At 38.6% G+C, this 21,214-nt stretch overlaps 1 protein-coding gene across 2 annotated transcripts in view; it reads right to left on the bottom strand.

Annotated features, from left to right (window-relative positions):
• Positions 1-21,214, bottom strand: part of tiam1a (TIAM Rac1 associated GEF 1a) — a 180,201-nt gene that overhangs the window by 3,149 nt on the left and 155,838 nt on the right. For both annotated transcript variants that reach the window (XM_034178322.1, XM_034178323.1), the window contains 9 exons: positions 15,603-15,827; positions 14,625-14,693; positions 14,412-14,537; positions 10,952-11,060; positions 8,194-8,373; positions 7,959-8,077; positions 6,208-6,316; positions 5,296-5,354; positions 4,940-5,036 (listed from right to left, as the gene is read on the bottom strand). In XM_034178322.1, coding sequence (XP_034034213.1) covers positions 4,940-5,036; positions 5,296-5,354; positions 6,208-6,316; positions 7,959-8,077; positions 8,194-8,373; positions 10,952-11,060; positions 14,412-14,537; positions 14,625-14,693; positions 15,603-15,827 — 1,093 coding nt within the window. The remainder of the gene's footprint in view (positions 1-4,939; positions 5,037-5,295; positions 5,355-6,207; positions 6,317-7,958; positions 8,078-8,193; positions 8,374-10,951; positions 11,061-14,411; positions 14,538-14,624; positions 14,694-15,602; positions 15,828-21,214) is intronic.

Raw genomic sequence — 21,214 nt, 5'->3', positions numbered from 1 at the left:
AAACATGTCAGTATCACTGCCAAGTCTCCAAATAATATTTTGTCTGTGCTCCTTCCAGCGCAAGTAATGTCCAGAGACAGATTTAGATCGATATTCTGGAACATCCACCTAAGTGATCCACATGAGGATGTAGAAAATGATAGAAAAAAGGGAACACTGGGTCATGACAAACTGTTTTCAGTCAGGCCTCTGACATCCTCAGTGCCTGCCAGGCTTATTACCACCCGAGGAGAGAGCTGGCAGTGGATGAAAGGATGGTGGTGATGAAGGCAAAAACTGGAATGACTCAGTATTTGAAGGACAAGCCAACAAAATGGTGCATGAAACTTTTTGTGTTGGCTGCTTCAAGTAATGGCTACAGACTCAAGTTCACCATTTACACTGTCAAGACTCTGACCACAAGTGAGTACAGGCTGTCACACGATGTGGTCATGGACCTGATCCAGCCATCCTCGCTTGGTACTGGGTACCACATATACATGGACAATTTTTACACGAGTCCTAAACTGTTCATGGACCTGTCTAACATGACGTTTGGGGCATGTGGCACATACAGGTAGAACAGACAAGGATGCGCCAGCAGGAGGGCAAATTCTCTCACAAAAAATCTGAAAGATGATCAATAAGATGGATAAGAGAGGGGCCTCTGGTGTTTGTAAAGTGGATTGACACATGGAAGGTGTCTGTGTGCGCCACAATCAATCATGCGTTTTTGGGTGTGGCAGTGTGGAGAAGAGAGAAAGATGGACGCTGGACAGTGAAAGACATTCCCTGTCCTACTCCAGTGTTGGCTTATAATAAAAACATGGGTGGAGTCAACCTATCTGACCAGCTCATCCAGTACTACTACACCCATCGGAAACTGCAAGCTGGTACAGGATAGTGTTGCTGCACTTCCTTGACATTGCAACCACAAATGCATTCATCTTGCATCATGAGATCAGCAGTGTCAAGCACGTGCAGCCCATGACACACAAGGACTTTATGGTGGCACTGGTGTGTCAACTGTATGGCACAGACAAAACAGGTGTCCCACAGAACAGGAGCCAGAACCACGTACTTGTGCCAATTGTGACAGCCACAGATCCACACCAAAAAGCTACAAAAGGTGAATTGAGGTGCCAACGGTGTCTTCAGGTGGACAAGAGGAGTGACACACCGTGGAAGTGTCAGGCCTGCGACGTGCCCCTCTGTGTTGGACAGGATTTTTGAGTGGCACAAATAATGTGTTGCATCTTATTTTGACATCTGATTGTTTTGTAAATAGTTTAGCATTTCCTGCACTATATGTTTTTGAAATGTACAGTTTATATTTACATTCTAAATATTATTGTGATATCTGTTTTGTAAATAATTATACAAAAAAGTGCCTGAAGCATTTCCTGCATTTATGTAAATAGTTGTATTTAACTGTTTTTTGTTGTTGTTGTTGTTTTGTTTTTTTTGCTACATTTGTACATATGTTTTTGAACTTTACAATTTATATTTTCATTTTAAGTTATGAAAATGATTCATTAAATAAGTTTGTGGTTTTCACAGTCCAAAAAATAATTCTAATTTGATTTGATGTTTTTGTGTGATATTAGGTTCACTGTGTTAATACAGTAGGTCAGAATGAATGAGAAACTGTAAAGTTACACAGGTGAGGTTGTGCTGAAAAAAAAAATGACACCAAACAAGGCCAGGTAAACACTTTTTAAAGGTAAAGTATGAAGGTAAAACCAAAAGTAGTCAAAAACAGCCAATTATACCCTGGAATCCAGAGGGTTAAAGTTAGTTCACAGACTGACGTGTACAGGCCAAATTACATCTTTCTTGCTGGTGCACAGGGTAATTCTTATTGTGAAATCTTGAGAACAGTGAAAATACAGTTCAGGGAATGTTACTCCTCTATTGACATTAGATCTTTGGGTAATAATCACTACCTGCCAAAACAAATTCCAACTTTGGTGATCAGGGATGATGTATTCTCAGAGAATGAGAAACATTTATGCATGATACAGGGCTCCAGCCAAGGTGGAAGTGACATACAGGGTGACACCCCCCCCCCCCCCCACAAAAAAAAAAAACAAAACACAACCCATAACAATTGTTAGAAATCCTACAAAGGTCCAGCAAATTTCTTGAAATTTCAGTCTGTGTACGATCATTCCCCGAAGTTTCAGTTATCTTGGTCACTGATCAAGACATGTTGTGGAAGACGATCGCAACAATAGTCTTCCCCAACATGTCTTGGTCAACCAAGGAAAACACATTTTGCCTGGAGGCCTATTTGGTCAACAAATCATACCATTTGGAGTATAACTGTGAAAGAACATGACTTTTATGCAAAGTGATCACGATAACCGAAACTTTGGGGAATGAATGTGATAAGTCCAGCAAATTTCAAGGCCCTATGTAGAATTTATTAATTTTATGTGTTCTCTCTTTTTTGGGGGGGTGGAGTGGGGGAGTCACCTTGTATGTATATGATTAGCCCAGCCAGCTAACATACAGCTTTTATTTACTAACTGTTTGGAACGATTAAGAGCAAAGAGTGGCCCTGAATCTTAAGTGGAGATTTAGAGTATAAGTACTATCACAGGGTAAATAGTCTGTGTAGTATTATAATATCACCAACAATATATAATGCAAATAATCATAAAATGTAAGCATGCCATAATAGCAACACTCTACAGTTTTAAGGTTTGGGAAACATGGTGTTCTTTCTTTTGGAGCTCCACTGCAGGTGCATCATTAATATTTTCTTTTCAGCAGTTTGTGGCTAAGGTAGCAAAAAAAAAAGAAGTGAGCTTGTCCTTTAAGGATCTTGTTTGACGACAGCATTTGCTGTAATGAGGGCGGAGCTGATTTTTCCACACCCAGATTTGTCCTGCCAGGCTGGGATTCAAATGTACAGCCTTCCAGTCATAAGACTGCTGCTTGAACTGTTGAACCACCTTAGGTTGTGGAATTTGGCTGTACATGTGTATCAGTTACATTACAGTTTATTGTTTTTGTGAACAGGTCAGGTCTGCGAGCATGTGCTGCTGCTATGTGTCACAATACTTAACACATTACAGACGTGCTTTGAGTAGCAACCATACAAGCAGACAACCAGCCAATCCCCACCCCTTGAAAGTAGGTGTCTGCAATACGCATGCAGCTGTGTGCATCATGCCCAGAAAAATGCCAAAATGTCTTAGTTGATCTTCACTCTGTAGCTGCCTTTTTTTTTTTTTTTTTTTTGGAGGGTAGTGTGCTATGAAGGGCATTGGAGGAAGCCGTTATGAGCCTCATCTCTGGAAAAGAAGAAACCAAAAGAGAGCACCACAAGACAGGAAGGATTGTGCGCTGCATGGTAGTGGCCATGTCCAAACCTGAGGTGGCGCATGTGGATGGACACCTGGAATGTCCATCTTTCATTACATTAAACATAAAGAATCTTTTTTTAATGACCAGTTATACAGGTAACCAGTTGCCTTAGCATGCTGTCTCCAATGAGAGACAGTCACCTTACTGCAAGTTGATTGTCAATGAGGGACCTCAGTCTTCTGCAAAGCTCCTCATCTGATGTTAAAGTAACTGAGTAAATGGCAGCCTGCAAGCTTTCAAGAGAATATGGAAGCTACAGGTTTCTCGTCACAATAGACTCTACTGTTCAGCAGAAGCTGTCAATCTCTTCAGCAGCAGTCAGTATTAGAATGACAAGTTCAGCAGTGGTGCTCTGGGCACTGAAGCACACAAACTCCTTGTAGCTCCAGATGTTTTGTAGAGTTGTGGGACAAGGAGACATTTTTTCCTCATTTACCAGATCTATGAGGAACAATACTGTCCTCTTAGCCAGCCCTGTCGGTGCCTGAGGTCACTATGATATCAGCCACAATCAATGAATTGTCACCTCTAGAGCAGTCATCCATCACAGACAGAATCTGTGCATAAATGTCTCACTTGCTAAGCTGTTACTCACTGCTTTTGGGGTACAGAGATAACAGACGAGACACTCAGATGAGATGCTTGGGTCTGAACCTCACAATGCACTCATTAACCAGGGTAATATCTGACACCATTGGAAGAAGTCACCTCCCCCCGGTACCATCGGGGTGACCAGACCAAAAGTAGAGTTGAATACAACTGGAGCAGAACTCAAAAGGTTTTTTTTTCTCTCCATTGTCCAGAAAATAAGCCTTCAAAAAATAAGGTCTAAAAAAGTAACAATGTAGCAGAAGTGCACTAGAGTTGATGTAGTGCACTTCTATTGTTTTTAAAAACCGCAATGTTACAACATGAAGTCTGTCAGAATCTCACAAGAAGAAAGGCAGCAACACTGCTTTCAGTCATCTTCTGGAAACCCTATATTTTTCCTCTTTGGAATTTACAGCAGAACAGGTATAAGTAGGTTACTGTACTTCCCAAAATTGCCAATTACATAATCCCAAGTTATAAAATATTTTTAAAAACTGAAAGAGTATCAAGACTTGGTAATAAATTTATTAGAAACTAGTGCTGGTGGTGGTTGGAGTAGTGTGGAGATCTTTTAAGAACCGCTTTATGGAGAGTTGGGAGGTCAACAGATTGGGGAGCTTAACTTGGCAATAGAACCCCAGGCATTTTAGTGGCAAGTTGGTAATGTGCCATATAGTTTATTCTTTGGATTAATACTTTGTGTGAAAATGCTTCTGATGTTGGTATCATTGGTAAGGTGGTGACAAAACTGGCCAAACACAAACTGGTGGAAGTCGGGCTTGATTTACACACACAACAACAACAACTACAAAAAACCCTCATTTCCACGAACAAACAATTAATTATTGAACCCCAGATCATTTTTTTGGGGTACGTTATACTCGTAGCTTCTCTCAGAGTTCAGACAAGTTCGCAGTAGTGATCTTAAATTTGCATAAAGGGTGATTCAAGTCTACAAATACAGCATGTTGGAACATTAGTTAGTTTGACATACTTGCCAGAAGGCGCAGATGGAGAGAGTCAGTTGGGATCATGTGCCGGAAACGGAAGGGATCTCTGTCTTCACTTACAGAAGTACGGTGAGAGGCACCCTGGAAAGACACCAGTTCATAAATACATAAACAAGACAGCAGGAGGTGCAAGAGTGCCTGAACAAAAAGCTATTGCTGTTTTAACAGAGACTATTACAGGACACTGTGCATACAAGGGCTGTTCATTTACCAGGTACTAAACTTAAGACAATCGAAATGTCCTTGCAGGCTGAATGCACTTTCCATGATTGGAGAAACACAAAGTCCACTCAGAACACTTTCCTGTGTCATGAACTGGAGATAATCAATTAGTACTTACAATTTTTTTCCGGTGCTTGGAAGAGTCTTTGTAGACAAATACCACTGCTGTTTTGAACACTATAACACAAAATGAAAGATCAAAATTAAAGGTAGACGTAGCTACTGGGTAGCACTGCAACTTAGTTGATTATTAAATTAATCAACCACTATTTTGGTTAAACTGTCACATACGTCATTGCATGACACGGAGTTATAGAGCTGCAACTGCATAAATCAGGCTTTAAATTAATTAAATAAATCTTAAATTGTCAATTTATGTAAATTTGATAGCTTAACTATTTTTATATATTATTTTGATAGCACCTGTACCTGGATGTGTTGCTGTATGTGGTTAAATGATTAAAAAAAATGTTGAAAACATAAAAGGTTCATTCAGTAGTTCAGCGCGGTTGGGCCCATGTTCTGAGTTGACACCACTCTCTCTAATCAAGGCACACTAAAGGATTGTGCATGTCAGTTATGCCAGAGAGATCACTATTTGCTTAACATGCAATATCAGCGTAATAATATCCATTATAAATAGTACTTTGCCCCAAACCTGGACATCTAGTATTTCCTGGAAATCTTATCACTGTATTAAATGATGGAAGCCACAATTTTTATATAAAACACATTTATTATAAGTTGCAGGAGACTACCTGAAAAATAAATATAATTTTAGCACCCATATCACGTTATGCATTTTTAAACACTGATAAAACACACCTCAGTGGAGGTCTCATATTTGTACAAATTAGGTAAGATTGTAAATTTAATAAATATACCTAGGATTGTGTGACAGGAGTCTAGAGACAAAAAAAGATGTTTCACTCAAAGAAAGTGCAATGGATGAAAACCAATCACAAATGTGCAATTATTCCATATTATGCAACAATGTTAAGTAGCGTGCAATACTGAAGTGAACCCTTACCAAAAGCAGCCAAATCTGGGTCCTTTTTGTTCTTGAGCAAAGAGCCCGGAGGGTTGATCCAGCTCACAGTGGTATGGAGCAGCAGATCCCCCATCGAGAGGTCAGCCACCTGAAACAAATCACACAAATTATTTTTAAACAGAAGTAACTGCATAGAAGACTTAATAGATCATGAGAGGCACAAGAGGACTGATGCAAAGCATTTTTATTCTTATTATACATGACTTCATATTTTGACTTCATCATGAAGTCTGTTTCACCAAATGACTGCAAATATTCAATTAATATGAACTTCTCATCAATTCCCTAGCCACAGTGGTAGCAGAGATATAGTAAATGATGGTGATAGTGATATGTATATTTACTTTAGGGTGACCAAACGTCCTGTTTTCTCTTGAGAAGCCAATCTGAATTTGTGTCTTTGGTTATAGATAGTATTTTGTAATAATTTTCTATCCATACAGAGGACGCATACTTTAAATGTATTGAAATTATAAGGCATCTTTGAGTAAACTTAGAGTATCATTGCTGGGCCTGGTGTCCTGGTTTGTCGGTAGTCAAAATATGGTCACCCTAATTTACTTGTGCATGGGGTGTGTAGAGCACGCAGTGTTGTGTGGGCCGCTGCTGGCCCACCACCACCAGATGGCGCCCTGCTTGAAGTGCGGGCTTCAAGCATGAGAGGGCGTCATAGCAACCGGGAGTGACAGCTGTCACTCATTATCAGCACCAGCTGTCACTCATCCACATCACCACCACCATAAAGGCCGGACTGCAACTCCACCTCCCCGCCGAGAAATCAGCTATCAGAAGAGGTAATTTCTCTGCTGAACGTGAAACTGCATTATAGTCTGGACTCTTTTTGCAGCCGTATTCCTGTGGTGTTCCTTATCCGTTGGATTGGCGTTAGGTGTGATCAGCGACGGCTTCGCTCCACACTCCATCCAGATAAGTGGTTAAACAGGAGCTGCACGAGTGTGTGATTGAAGGTGGAGGTGCTCCCTTCCAAAAGAATACAGACTGTGGGATTACTGAGTGTGCGAACTCACACTCATCAATACTGTTTTTCTGTTCTCTGCCAGCAGTACCAGGTCTGACAGCTGAAGACGGTGGCCACCTGGGGACCCAGGACTTGGCGGCTCCGGTGTTCTTCAGATCCGTTGGCGGTGAAGGCCGTGTGGGATCCGGCTCGGCTCAGGACGGACGTCTCCTATCCTCAAGCCTGCCCACACGTCACTCAAATCTGTAATTCGGTGGTACCTAAACTGTGATTGTCTGTATTTCGTTGTACACTACAACATTAAATTGTTACTGTTTGGCTTATCCATTGTCCGTTCATTTAATGCCCCCTGTTGTGGGTCCGTGATCCTACACCTTCACAACACGCAGAGTATGCATCAGCCCCCTGTTTTGCTTGACCTTGAATCGGTCTATTCTAAACAAGTAATCATCTGGAAATAGTAATCCAAGTACTATTTCCTCAAAGGTTCATGAATATCCATCCAGTGGTTTTATGGTAAACATTTTTGGCAATATTTTGCTTGACATTGACCAATCGGTTCCAAAAGTTAATCATTTGCAGATATGAACCGAAGCAATATTCCCATTACGTCTGGTGAAAATCCATCCAAACTTTTTTTTTGTAAAGTTGTTCACACACAGCCTTACTTTATGACAATTACAATACAAATGTGACTGACGTGCATGCAGGGTGATAAAAATTCATGCAAATGAAAAGATGACTGGTTTACCTCTTTTTTATCTCCAGTCTGCTCATTGATGAGCTGGTCAAAAACGGCACCGTACTCCTCGTGAAGCTTTTGCATTTCATTTATGTGACTTGCCACTTTGTTCATGGCCTTCATTGCAACTAAGGAAGAAGGTTGATTGAAAGAAAAGAACTTGTGTATTATTTGAATGTTCTGAAATGTATTGCTTTCACTGAAACGCACAAAAAGAAGTGCGACAATGTTGCAGCTTGCGTACCATCCAGGTGGTAGTGCTCCTCACTGTCGGGGTCCGTCAGAGAGTGCAGCTCCCTCAGCAGCAGCGGGTATTTCAGGACTCTCTGGATGGGCTTGATCAGGTAAGATTCCAGAGTGGATGAATGCTGCTGTCTGGGATTTCTCTCATCCAGGAAAGCTTTAAAATCTGGGTCAGTCTTTGCTGCAGGGACAAAAACAAACATTTATTCATTTGGCTTCCAACTTATGGTTTGTGAGTCACAAGAGGCCTTGGGGATAGAACAAATATACATTACAGCAAGCGGGAGGAAGGAACAAAGTACTTTACTGCATCAGCAAACACAGTGAACAATAACATTTAAAGGAAAAAAAAAGATTAACAAATAAATTCTAAAGATCCTCGCCTCTTCTGTAGGTTTATGTTCTCCCACCTCTGGTTCTACAAGCATCGTATATATGATGATTCACTTTGCTGACACTGAGCTTTTGTTGGGACCTGGTAAAGATAAGGTCTAACAGAGGTCAAAGCTCAACAACTGTATTTAAAAACAGGAGTCTGCAACCCTGGGCGTTGGATCAATTTAAAAATCTTTAACCTTGATGACTCATCAGTGCAACACTATTACAAAGGTGAAACCCATGCAGTATTGCAGTTAGCTTGAAAATATTTCACATCTTCCCCAATATACTTTCCACAGCCGGAAGAGCTTTGTTGGTGAGCTGACAAAGGTTTTCTGGGACTGGATTTGCAGATGTGGAGCGTACCACCATTTATACCAGATGTTATCAAGCTGAGCTGCTGACTCAGTCTTGCAAAGTGATACTGAAGAGAACACAGGGGTGTTGACCAAGTGGTTAGTGCGCTTGGTTTCAGATCCACTTCGGATCTGCTGTGGCAAACCCAAGTGAAAAACTAAGGAAGCAGCCAAAGGGACTTACTTTTACCAGCTGTGGCCACTATTAGCACATGTAGCTATGTTCCTAATTAGTGGTTGACAATTAGAGATGCAACTAGCATCAACTGCAGTACGCTTGACTGCATATGGTAACGCTAGATGCTAATAAGTGACCAAACATGTATGCAGTTTAATAGTTAAGCATATGTCAATGTACTGTAAATGTCCAGGGTAAACAGTGGTGCAATTTCCGATCAACAAATGGGGGGGGGACACTCAGATATGGATGCATTGCCTATGCTACACATTATTGCATCCACCATACTACAGTACAGCCATAGGTCCCAGATAGAAAACCATACAGGCAGACAACTGGTCCACTGTCACCATCTATCTGTCACAGCCAGACGATAAGTGTGTCCCCTTGGCTTTTTTCAGTTGCGAAGGTCCTCAGCACTGAGGTAGTTGTGTGGTACACGTCATAGCTGCCATTTCCTCACAATACAAGTCAGATTCCTCATCTGATTTTCCCAAAGTAATCATTTGTTTGACACAAAGTCATCCCAGTGGTACTCAAGGATCCACCATAGAAACCTAGTACCATAGACATTGCCTTATGTCACTGGTTGAGTCAGTCTCTCATCCATACAGGAAAACAGGAAGCACAAGGACCCTAAGGATTTGGACCTTTAATCTCAAGCAAAAATACGGGCATCGCCAAAAAACCTATTGCCTCTGTCATTACTCCATAAGATCTTGACAATCGTCTCTCAATCTCAAAGGATGAGGACCCAAAGTTATGAGTGTCACTACTGATACAAATGAATCACCCTACAAGTTTGAGATTTTCATCCCCTACAGATACAAATCTAATTGTTAAATCCAGCAAGTTAATGAAAGCTTTGACCTTAGTTTTGATCCAGGACAATTACCAATGATGACATTCTGACTTCTTAACCTTTCCTTGCCAAAAAAGGCACCTAGATAATTTGCTGGCCTCCAACAACCAGTCCATGTAAGCACTGAACAGAGTAGCTGTCAGAGCACATCCCAGAGTAACACCATAATTTACTGATACAAAGTCAAACTCTTTCCCACTCTGCACAGCACTCGCACTACCTGTGTATAGGCCAGCTATGATATCCATTGAATTACTGGGGAACCAATAAATTCTCAGGATGTCCCACAGAGCAGCCTGATCAGCCGAATCAACTCTTTGCAAAAATTCAGCATGTCGGACAAGAAGCACCGCCTATGTTCATGCTTGGGTTCAATGAGTAGTTGTAGAAGTAGCAAACAGATGATGGTTGATGACTTGGGAGTGAAGGTAGACTGCTCCAGCCACTAAGAAGCAATTTATCTTGGACTGAATCCTGTTTTTCAATAAAACCTGAAATCTTTTTGCAAAATATAAGTTGATAAAAGGTGCATTATGGGGAAAACATCTTAAAGTATTAATATGCAAAGCTAAACCATCAGCTCCTCTGTATCGGTTGTGTAGAGTGGAAAGGAAAAAGAGCTCAGTCACCAGGTTAAAGTGAAACGTAACAGTTATTGAGCTCAACCTTTGCTCATTGAGACAACACCAACTGAACTAGTTTTACCTGCACCTCTTATAACCACAGCTTGGCTAAATGACAAAATTCCTGCCTCAAGCATCTTACTCATCCATTGGCTTGATTCATGTGAATGTTACGTGACTTGGCTGTTGAAACACTAATTTCCCACTGGGGAAAAGCACTCTTGTCTTTGCTTGCTAGCCCTTTAGCTGCTTTGCCTGTTTTAGAGCAATACATCAGTAGTGTTTTTCAGTGACGCCATTGAGGGCAGTGAACTGTGGTTATGACTTGTTAGAAGAGCAGATGAATACATTCATGATTTCACCTTTGGAAAGGACCTTTGGGACCTTGGTGTGACTGGCACAGAAGGCGCTGTAGATCTTGAAGCGATCAGCGTAATACAGGAACGATCCGCCCAATGAGAACAGCACTTTCTGTGGAAAAATAAATATATACAATTTCACAAAGACAAAATACCCTTATTTGAAGCATATTCATAAAATAGGGCTTCTATATGAACAAGGCAAATTACCTTTCTGAGTAACAGTTCGATAGGTTTTGTGTGTTTAATCCATATAATGCTTCTAAAGAGGTCGTACTGACAAAAAAAAAAAAAAAAAAAAACTGCACTTGTCTAATTATGTTGACATTTCATGTTAAATATCTTCAAAATTCCACAGTTCTGTGGGTATGATTTAGGGGTGAGCGGGGGAGATGACAATATTGTGATACTTAAATTTATGATGTGAAATCAATTTTAAAAATCTCAAAAACTGACACTATATTTTCCAGAGTATAAGTTGCACCTGTTACAAAAAATGCCTCTTGAAGAAGAAAAACCCACACGCAAGATGCACCAGAGTAGAACCCGGCTGATACAAGCCCTTTTCAAAGTACTCACTATCGGCTGAAATTTTGCCGACAGAACGCCAATAATTTCTCATAAACAGAACAGTTACTGAAATATTGTTTGTGTCGGCAATGTAAAATGTCCTTGCACCGTTTGTCCAGTAGATGGAGCTCTGACTCCATTCAACGGAGAGCTGCTTACACCCCTGCTTAAATGTGTTCATCACCGGCCCCATAGTTCGCCGTCACACTGCACTGATCGGCTGACAAAAGCATACAAGTGAGTTTATAAGGATCTATATCCTTATCTTGAACCTATATCTAAGTTGCAGCAACAACAGGTACAAGATCAGATGTATTTCACAACTCTTTTTAAGGATATGTATTTGCTAATTTCACAAAGGTTTAATTCTTGATTGCGTTTTTTTGAACTTGAAAATTCTTCTCTGTTATAAAGTTAATCAATGAGGACAAAGATTCACCTTTTAGCTCATACCTTTTTTGTTAAGGGTCCAAAAAAGAACATTTTATTCATTTAAAAATAATAATAATAATAATAATATCGGCTGATTTATCAGCTATCGGCAAATCAGCCGATTTATCGATTATGTGCATTTTTTCATCCAAATATCGTTATTGGCATCGGCCTCAAAAAAATCCATATCAGTCAGGCTCTACACCAGAGTATAAGTTGCACTTTTTATTATTGTCATTTATTCTTTTATTAGAGTTGATCTTGTTTGGTGCTTTGATTCCTGGAGAAGTCCTATATGAATAGCCCTTGTAATTATTCTTATTAACAACAAATGTGTGATTTTTCAGTGTATATACAGTAAGTCGCATCAGAGTGCAAGTTGCAGGGCACCCCAAACTAGGCGGGAAAAAAAGCACCAACTTTGGAAAACACAGTAATAAAAAATAAATGTCAGGTGACTTTCTATAATCCATGTGACCTGTAGTAGTGGAACAAGTGTTTCCATTACAGTATTGCAAAGTATGGCTTGTTGAATCATGTGAAGAAAAAAAACAAAACATTTTTGCAATGTTTGAGAGTTTTTCAAACATGCATTTTCATTAAGCGTATATGCGCAGTTTGGAGCGTCATACAACGCCTGGCAAAAATTATGGAATCACCGGCCTCGGAGGATGTTCATTCAGTTGTTTAATTTTGTAGAAAAAAAGCAGATCACAGACATGACACAAAACTAAAGTCATTTCAAAATGCAACTTTCTGGCTTTAAGAAACACTATAAGAAATCGGTAAAAAAATTGTGGCAGTCAGTAACGGTTACTTTTTTTAGACCAAGCGGAGGGAAAAAAATATGAAATCACTCAATTCTGAGGAAAAAATTATAGAATCATGAAAAACAAAAGAACGCTCCAACACATCACTAGTATTTTGTTGCACCACATCTGGCTTTTATAACAGCTTGCAGTCTCTGAGGCATGGACTTAATGAGTGACAAACAGTACTCTTCATCAATCTGGCTCCAACTTTCTCTGATTGCTGTTGCCAGATCAGCTTTGCAGGTTGGAGCCTTGTCATGGACCATTTTCTTCAACTTCCACCAAAGATTTTCAATTGGATTAAGATCCGGACTATTTGCAGGCCATGACATTGACCCTATGTGTCTTTTTGCAAGGAATGTTTTCACAGTTTTTGCTCTATGGCAAGATGCATTATCATCTTGAAAAATGATTTCATCATCCCCAAACATCCTTCCAATTGATGGGATAAGAAAAGTGTCCAAAATATCATCATAAACTTGTGCATTTATTGATGATGTAATGACAGCCATCTCCCCAGTGCCTTTACCTGACATGCAGCCCCATATCATCAATGACTGTGGAAATTTACATGTTCTCTTCAGGCAGTCATCTTTATAAATCTCATTGGAACGACACCAAACAAAAGTTCCAGCATCATTATCTTGCCCAATGCAGATTCGAGATTCATCACTGAATATGACTTTCATCCAGTCATCCACAGTCTACGATTGCTTTTCCTTAGCCCATTGTAACCTTGTTTTTTCTGTTTAGGTGTTAATGATGGCTTTCGTTTAGCTTTTCTGTATGAAAATCCCATTTCCTTTAGGTGGTTTCTTACAGTTCGGTCACAGACGTTGACTCCAGTTTCCTCTCATTCGTTCCTCATTTGTTTTGTTGTGGATTTTCAATTTTTGAGACATATTGCTTTAAGTTTTCTGTCTTGATGCTTTCATGTCTTCCTTGGTCTACCAGTATATTTGCCTTTAACAACCTTCCCATGTTGTTTGTATTTGGTCCAGAGTTTAGACACAGCTGACTGTGAACAACCAACATCTTTTGCAACATTGCGTGATGATTTACCCTCTTAAGAGTTTGATAATCCTCTCCTTTGTTTCAATTGACATCTCATGTTGGAGCCATGATTCATGTCAGACCACTTGGTGCAACAGCTCTCCAAGGTGTGATCACTTCTTTTTAGATGCAGACTAACAAGCAGATGTGATTTGATGCAGGTGTTAGTTTTGGGGATGAAAATTTACAGGGTGATTCCATAATTTATTCCTCAGAATTGAGCGAGTCCATATTTTTTTCCCTCTGCTTGGTCTAAAAAAGTAACCATTACTGACTGCCACAATTTTTTTTCTTGATTTCTTATAGTGTTTCTTAAAGCCAGAAAGTTGCCATTTGAAATGACTTTAGTTTTGTGTCATGCCTGTGATGTGCTTTTTTCTACAAAATTAAACAACTGAATGAACATCCTCCAAGGCCAGTGATTCCATAATTATTGCCAGGAGTAGTAGAAACCTGCTAAGTGAAACGAACCAAATAATGAGATAAAAGAATTCCCAGAGGCTACATCTCCAACCAATGTTTAACATGGAAATATACCTGAGAGGTAGAAAATTTAAAATTTAAACATACACTTAAAGAGAGCAAACCTGCCTTACCTTAAATTGCTCCACCTTCTCCAGTTTGTTCAGATCTGGCACCAGTCTAATTCCATCTTCCAGAGTTTTCAGAAACTCCACCTGGAACTCCACCATCTCCCAGAGGTTACCAAACAAGATGTCCAGCTACAACACAGAGCATGTCATTCGGAACGCCTTCAGAGCAGATTTAAAAAATGCTTGCAAGATCCTTGGTTATGTGAGATAAAGTACCTCATCCTGTGTCAGGAAGGTCTCTTTTTGCAAGGGTGTCAAGTAGCACTCTATTAAGTAGTGCAAGTCCTGAAAAGATTTTAAAAAGATGAATGCAGTCAGGCTGTCAGAGGAACCAGGCAGAGTATAGCATGCTGATAAGGAAGACGTGTTAGAGGATGTTTAAAAAAAATGAAGCATGATTGATGTTAAATCAGATCTCACTGGTGTGTAATGAAGCTTCACAGATGTGAAACCTATGGATTCATTCAAAGCCAAATGTGAGAAATTTTTGTCAATATACAAAACAAAATAGGATCTTAATTGCAAACTATTTTCAAATGAAAACAAATACATAAATAACTTTCTATATACATGAATATCTCCAACTGTTTATTAGATTGACCTCAGCTTTTGGATGTGGCTTGCGCATGGGACGATGTGCATCCTTTATGAAGAAAATTTTGGGGATTCATTTTCAAAACCTTTATTTTGAAACCTTTATTTTGATCAATGTTGTAACATTCATACTTCCAAGATGGTGTGGCTTGCTGATGTTACTGGTAACAAAGCAGATAATTCATGTTGCTCACACCGTTTCACAATAAAATGTTTAATGCTAGCAAATACTTTTACTTTGAAAGGCATGCTTTTAGTGTTCCTTGCGACTGAGTTTAACTTGACAACACCGAGGAGACATTAGCTAAAATACGTTTGACACCACCAACAAATTTACCAAAAATTGTACAATGTTTCATTAAGTACATGATCTGAATAAAATCTTAAGTTGCGTTTACACATAACGATGGCAAGTCACGAATGCCATGAAGTATACATTCTTGGCCGCTGATCACGGATGTGATGATTTGAGGCAGAGGCGTCATGTGTCCTCCTTGTTTAAAATCTGTTCTATTTTACAGTGTAGTTTGAGTGTTGTGTTCAGTATCCCCAAAGTCTTGCAGCTCCTTTGACTGTACTTCATAGAGTGTGTGTACTAACTTTGACATATGTTTTCTCCGTCTCCACCAGTTCAGTGATGACCTTGCGCAGTTTGTCTGCATGGGTCAGTTGTCTTGGGGTGGCGGTGCCTCCTGTGGGCGACACAGCTGACACGGGACTGGGGGAAAGAGATGATGAAGACGAAGACGACGAGGACGACGTTGGGCACTCCAGGGGATTTATGTCATGGATACTGCGGCAGAAAGCAGTGACCTGCTCTGAGCTCTAGACAAAAACACAGAAATGACATTTTCCAATGTTATATTTATAAGTTGCTTCAGCTTTGTAAGTGGAAATGCATGATAAGTGTCCCATTTGACATGTTCTTCTGAAATCATGTGCAGCCCCAGATTGGGGCTTGATGGGACTCAAGCTCGGGCCCAAGATGCTTAAGTAGACTCACCATAACACCATAAGAAAACAGACATTTGCATTTGATATCATAAACCACACCTCCACATCTGTGCACATTCCTCTAGTACAACCCGAATTCCAATGAAGTTGGGACGTTGTGTAAAATGTAAATAAAAACAGAATACAATGATCTGCAAATCCTCTTCAACCTATATTCAATTGAATACAGTGGTATGTTTGAGGTACATCACCTTTCCTTCTAACAACACTCAATAAGTGTTTGGGAACTGAGGACACTAATTGTTAAAGCTTTGTAGGTGGAATTCTTTCCCATTCTTTCTTGATGGACGACTTCAGTTGTTCAACAGTCCAGGGTCTCCGTTGTCATATTTTGCGCTTCATAATGTGCCACACATTTTCAATGGGTGACAGGTCTGGACTGCAGGCAGCCCAGTCTAGTACCCACACTCTTACTATGAAGCCATGCTGTTGTAACACGTGCAGAATGTGGCTTGGCATTGTCTTGCTGAAATAAGCAGGGACGTCCCTGAAAAAGACGTTGCTTGGATGGCAGCATGTGTTGCTCCAAAACCTGGATGTATCTTTCAGCATTGATGGTGACATCACAGATGTGTAAGTTGCCCGTGCCATGGGCACTAACACACCCCCCATACCATCACAGATGCTTTTGAACCTTGCGCTGGTAACAATCGGGATGGACTCTTTTCTCTTTTGTCCGGAGGACACGACGTCCATGATTTCCAAAAACAATTTGAAATGTGGACTCATCAGACCACAGCACACTTTTCCACTTTGCGTCTGTCCGTTTCAAATGAGCTCGGGTCCAGAGAAGGTGGCAGTGTTTCTGTTTGATATTGATGTATAGCTTTCGCTTTGCATGGTAGAGTTTTAACTTGCACTTGTAGATGAGCAATGAACTGTGTTAACCGACAATGGTTTTCTGAAGTTTCTGGAAGGTTCTGGAAGAACCTTCTAGATAGAAATTGGAAAGATTTCCAAACCAGGCTGGAGGTGTTTGAATGAGTAAAATGCCTTCTGTGGATCAATTTAAGGTCAAAACTATTAACTGGAACGCTTAATAGCTGCGCTTGTTCAAAATCTTCAACATCCCTGAATGTTTGAACCTGATATCACAGAGAATTTTATAATTTTACCAAGGCTAGCGGCGGCTACATCCGAGGCTAACGGCCGCTACATCCGAGGCTGCCGGCGGCTACGACCGAGACTAGTGGTGGCTATATCCGAGGTTAACATCGGGCGGGTTAGTGTGGGGCGACCGGACCTGTGGTGCTGGAGACTATAAGTGAGAATTGTTTCACAATTAATAGTGGCCAGTATTAAACCACAATAGTCAACATGGCACCACCTAAGAAAACAGATAAATTTGAGGAAGACATAGAGGAGATAAAGACCTCATTAAACTGTATATCAAAAGACATGTCTACACAAGTTGACGGAGGAGATTAAAGAATCAGGTCGTCTGCAAGTGATTTAGCACCAGGTTCTCCACAAACATGAGTTGCGTGGCAGGAGAGGGGCAGCCGCATATCCGGCCGCGCCCCAGTCCAGTCATGAGCGGCTCTGCTCACCACCCCCCCACCCCGCGGGGGGGAGGCCCAGAAAATAAAAAAAATTGAAAGATTGTATTGTAAAAAGGGGCAGAAAATATAAGACTTGTTCTTCTCTCTGCTCCTTTTCATTCAAAGTCTTGTAAATTTCATTTCTGCTTTTTTGTCTTTTTCTTTTAAATGAATGAAATAAATAAAGAAAAAAAGAGCTCAAAAATCTTGTTAAAGAGAAGGACAAGATTATTAAGAAGCTTGAACGTGTGGATGAACTTGAACAATACTCTAGAAAAGACAATGTTATATCTGGTTTAGAAATAAAACATCGGTCTTATGCAAGGGTAGTGGATTCAAGTGGAGCCAATGGGGAGAATGCACCACCTGAAGAATTTCAAACATTGGAACAAGTTACAAATCTTATATCGAAAAGGTGTTGTCATCAATCAAGACACTATATCAGACTGTCATACTATTCCATCCAAAGATAGTAAAAATAAACTATCTAACATTGTTATATGATTTATAAGCAGAAAATACAAAAATGAATTATTAAGATAGGCAAAGAATCTGAAAGGAACAAATGTATATATAAATGAGCATCTAACGAAAAAAAATGCAGATATTGCTAGGGAAGCAAGACTACTAAAAAACAGAAACACATTGTTGCTACATGGGTCTGGAACTGTAGGGTGTGGATTAGAGTGAAAGAAGGAACAAATGGTATACAAATCAAAAACATGGATGACCTTACAAAATACAGACCTGAATAGACAATTAAGTATGACACCAGTTGGTAATTTGACCAACAAAAATCATATCAAACATGGAAACAGATGATAAAATATATGACATAGACACCAACATTGATGAAAGTATATTTGACTTAAAAACAATTGGTTGTGAGTATTATATGGAAGAACAGCTAAATAGTGAAAAAATTACAGAAGATACCCTGTCACTCATACATATAAACAGCCGAAGCTTGTATTGTAAAATGTCAAAAATAAAAGATTTAAATCAGTTTAAAAATAGATTCAGCATTGTAGCAATCACAGAATCTTGGCTTAAAGATGACCTCATGGCTGATGCTCAAATGGAGGGATATGAGCTGTATTTTGTAAACAGAAGAGATAAAAAAAAGGCGGAGGTATTGCTTTGTACACAAAAACAGATCTGACATGTACAATTGTAGAAGAAATGACAATTATAGATGTCATAGAAATTGTAACAGTGGAAATTGTACATGAAACATCTAAGAATATTCTAATCAGTTGTGTATACAGAGCACCAGACTCTTGCATTGTGAAATTTACAGATAAAATAATAGAATTATTCCATCAAAAAAAAAAAAATGTAGAGACTTTAACATTAATATAGAAAGCTCCAGTTGCCAAAGAACAAGTGATTTTGTGAATTCAATGTATAGTTTGGGTTTATTCCCCTTGATAACAAAACCAACCAGAATTACATCGCAAAGTGCAACTGTAATTGACAATATATTCACAAACAGAACAGATGAAATTATTAAGAATGGGATCTTGATGACAGATCTTAGTGATCATTTACCAGTTTTTTCAATATTTAAATACAAAAATTGGTACAAGAAAAAAAAACTGTTATAAATTTTAAAAGAGATAAGTCAGTAAAAGCCTTAGAGGCATTAAATTATGACCTTAAAAATCTAAATTGGGAAGAAGTTTATGTCGGCGACGTTAATGTAGCATATAATTCATTTATGAAAATACTGATGAAATCATATACTAAAAACTGTAAATTAATAAAAGTTAGTAAGAAAAGAGTAAATAAACCATGGGTGACTAAGGGAATAAAAAATGCTTGTGTAAAGAAAAACTATTTATATAGGTGCTTTTTAAAAATGCAAACAAAGGAAACAGAACACAGATACAAAAAATATAAAAACTCGACAATAATTAGGAAACAAAAAAAAAGATTTTTATTGTGAACAATTAAATAAGAGTAAAGATAATATAAAGGTAACATGGGGAATTATAAATAGTGCGATTGAAAGTGATGGAGCGAAATGAACTTTTCCAAAATACTTTATCAAGGAAAATAAAGAGATATATGACATAAAAGAAGTTGCAAATGAGTTTAATGATTATTTTTCAAATGTGGGATCAAGTCTGGTGGGAAATAAACTAATAGTAGAAGATAAATTAAATACACTTGTAAATACGGTCAATAGTATTTTCCTTGACAATGTGGAAAAAGATGAAATAAGAAATATTGTAAAAAACTGTGTAAGCAAAAGATCAACTGACTATGAAGATTTAGATATGATGACTGTAAAAAGTATAACAGAAACTGTTACTGAACCATTCACTTACATTTGTAATCTGTCTCTGTCAACAGGAATTTTCCCAGATGAAATGAAAATTGCCAAGGTAGTCCCATTATATAAAAATGGAGAAAGACATAATTTTTACAATTACAGGCCAGTGTCATTGCTTCCACAGTTTTCTAAAATTATGGAAAATGTTTTTGTGACAAGGTTGGACAAATTCATTGAGAAACATATTTTAAATAATGCTCAGTATGGATTCAGAACAAAACATTCAACAGCTATGGCAATTATGGAATTAACAGAGAAAATATCAACAACAATAGATAAGGATTATTTTGTAAGTATTTTTATCGACTTGAAAAAACCTTTTGATGTTATCGACCACTCAAGATTGCTTCGTAAGTTACAACAATATGGAATTAGAGGTATTGCACATCAGTGGGTAAAAAGCTACTTAGAAAATAGCAAACAGTTTGTTCAGATAAATAATACTAAATCAGAACTGTGTAACATTATTTATGGAGTACCACAAGGGTCGGTACTTGGACCCAAACTGTTTATTTTGTATATCAATGACTTTGTGAATGTATCTAAAGTACTTGGCAGCATATTATTTGCTGATGATACAACATTATTTTACTCTGGATCAGATATACAGGAAGTAGTACAAGTGATAAATACAGAGTTGGAAAAAGTTAAACATTGGTTTGATATAAACAGATTGTCACTAAATCTTAATAAGACAAATTTCATATTGTTTAATGACAGAGTGGGAAAAAATGATGTGTCATTAAAAATAGATGGAATGGACATACAAAAGGTAAAAGAAACGAAATTTCTAGGAGTCATGATTGATGAAGATCTTACATGGAAGTCACAAATTACACGAAAGGAAAAATAGCGAAAGCCATTGCTGTTTTGCATAAAGTAAAATTTTCGTTAAATAGTTATGGTTTATTAACATTGTACAATTCATTGATTGTCCCATATTTAACTTACTGTGTAGAAATCTGGGGATCAACATGTAAAACATATACACAACCATTATTTATTCTGCAGAAAAGAGCTTTAAAAATGATTAGCAATATTCGTTTTAGAGATCCATCTAATCCATTATTCATTAAGTATAGGGTACTTAAATTTCATGATTTAGTTGATTTGAAAATATTACAATGCACCAAGCTAATAAAAATACCTTACCAATAAACATTCAAAATCTGTTTGAAAAAAGAGTAAGTAGTTATAATTTGAAAGGAATAGAAGTCTTTAAAAACCAAGATTCAGAACCAAAGTAAAGGAACGGAGTATTGCAGTGAATGGTGTAAAATTATGGAACAACCTCAACAAAGAAATCAAAGAATCAAGGT

This window comes from Thalassophryne amazonica, chromosome 9 (assembly GCF_902500255.1).
Source record: "Thalassophryne amazonica chromosome 9, fThaAma1.1, whole genome shotgun sequence".
NCBI lineage: Eukaryota > Metazoa > Chordata > Actinopteri > Batrachoidiformes > Batrachoididae > Thalassophryne > Thalassophryne amazonica.
Note: the sequence above shows the minus strand (reverse complement) of the source record. Positions and strands in the feature narration are given on the sequence as shown.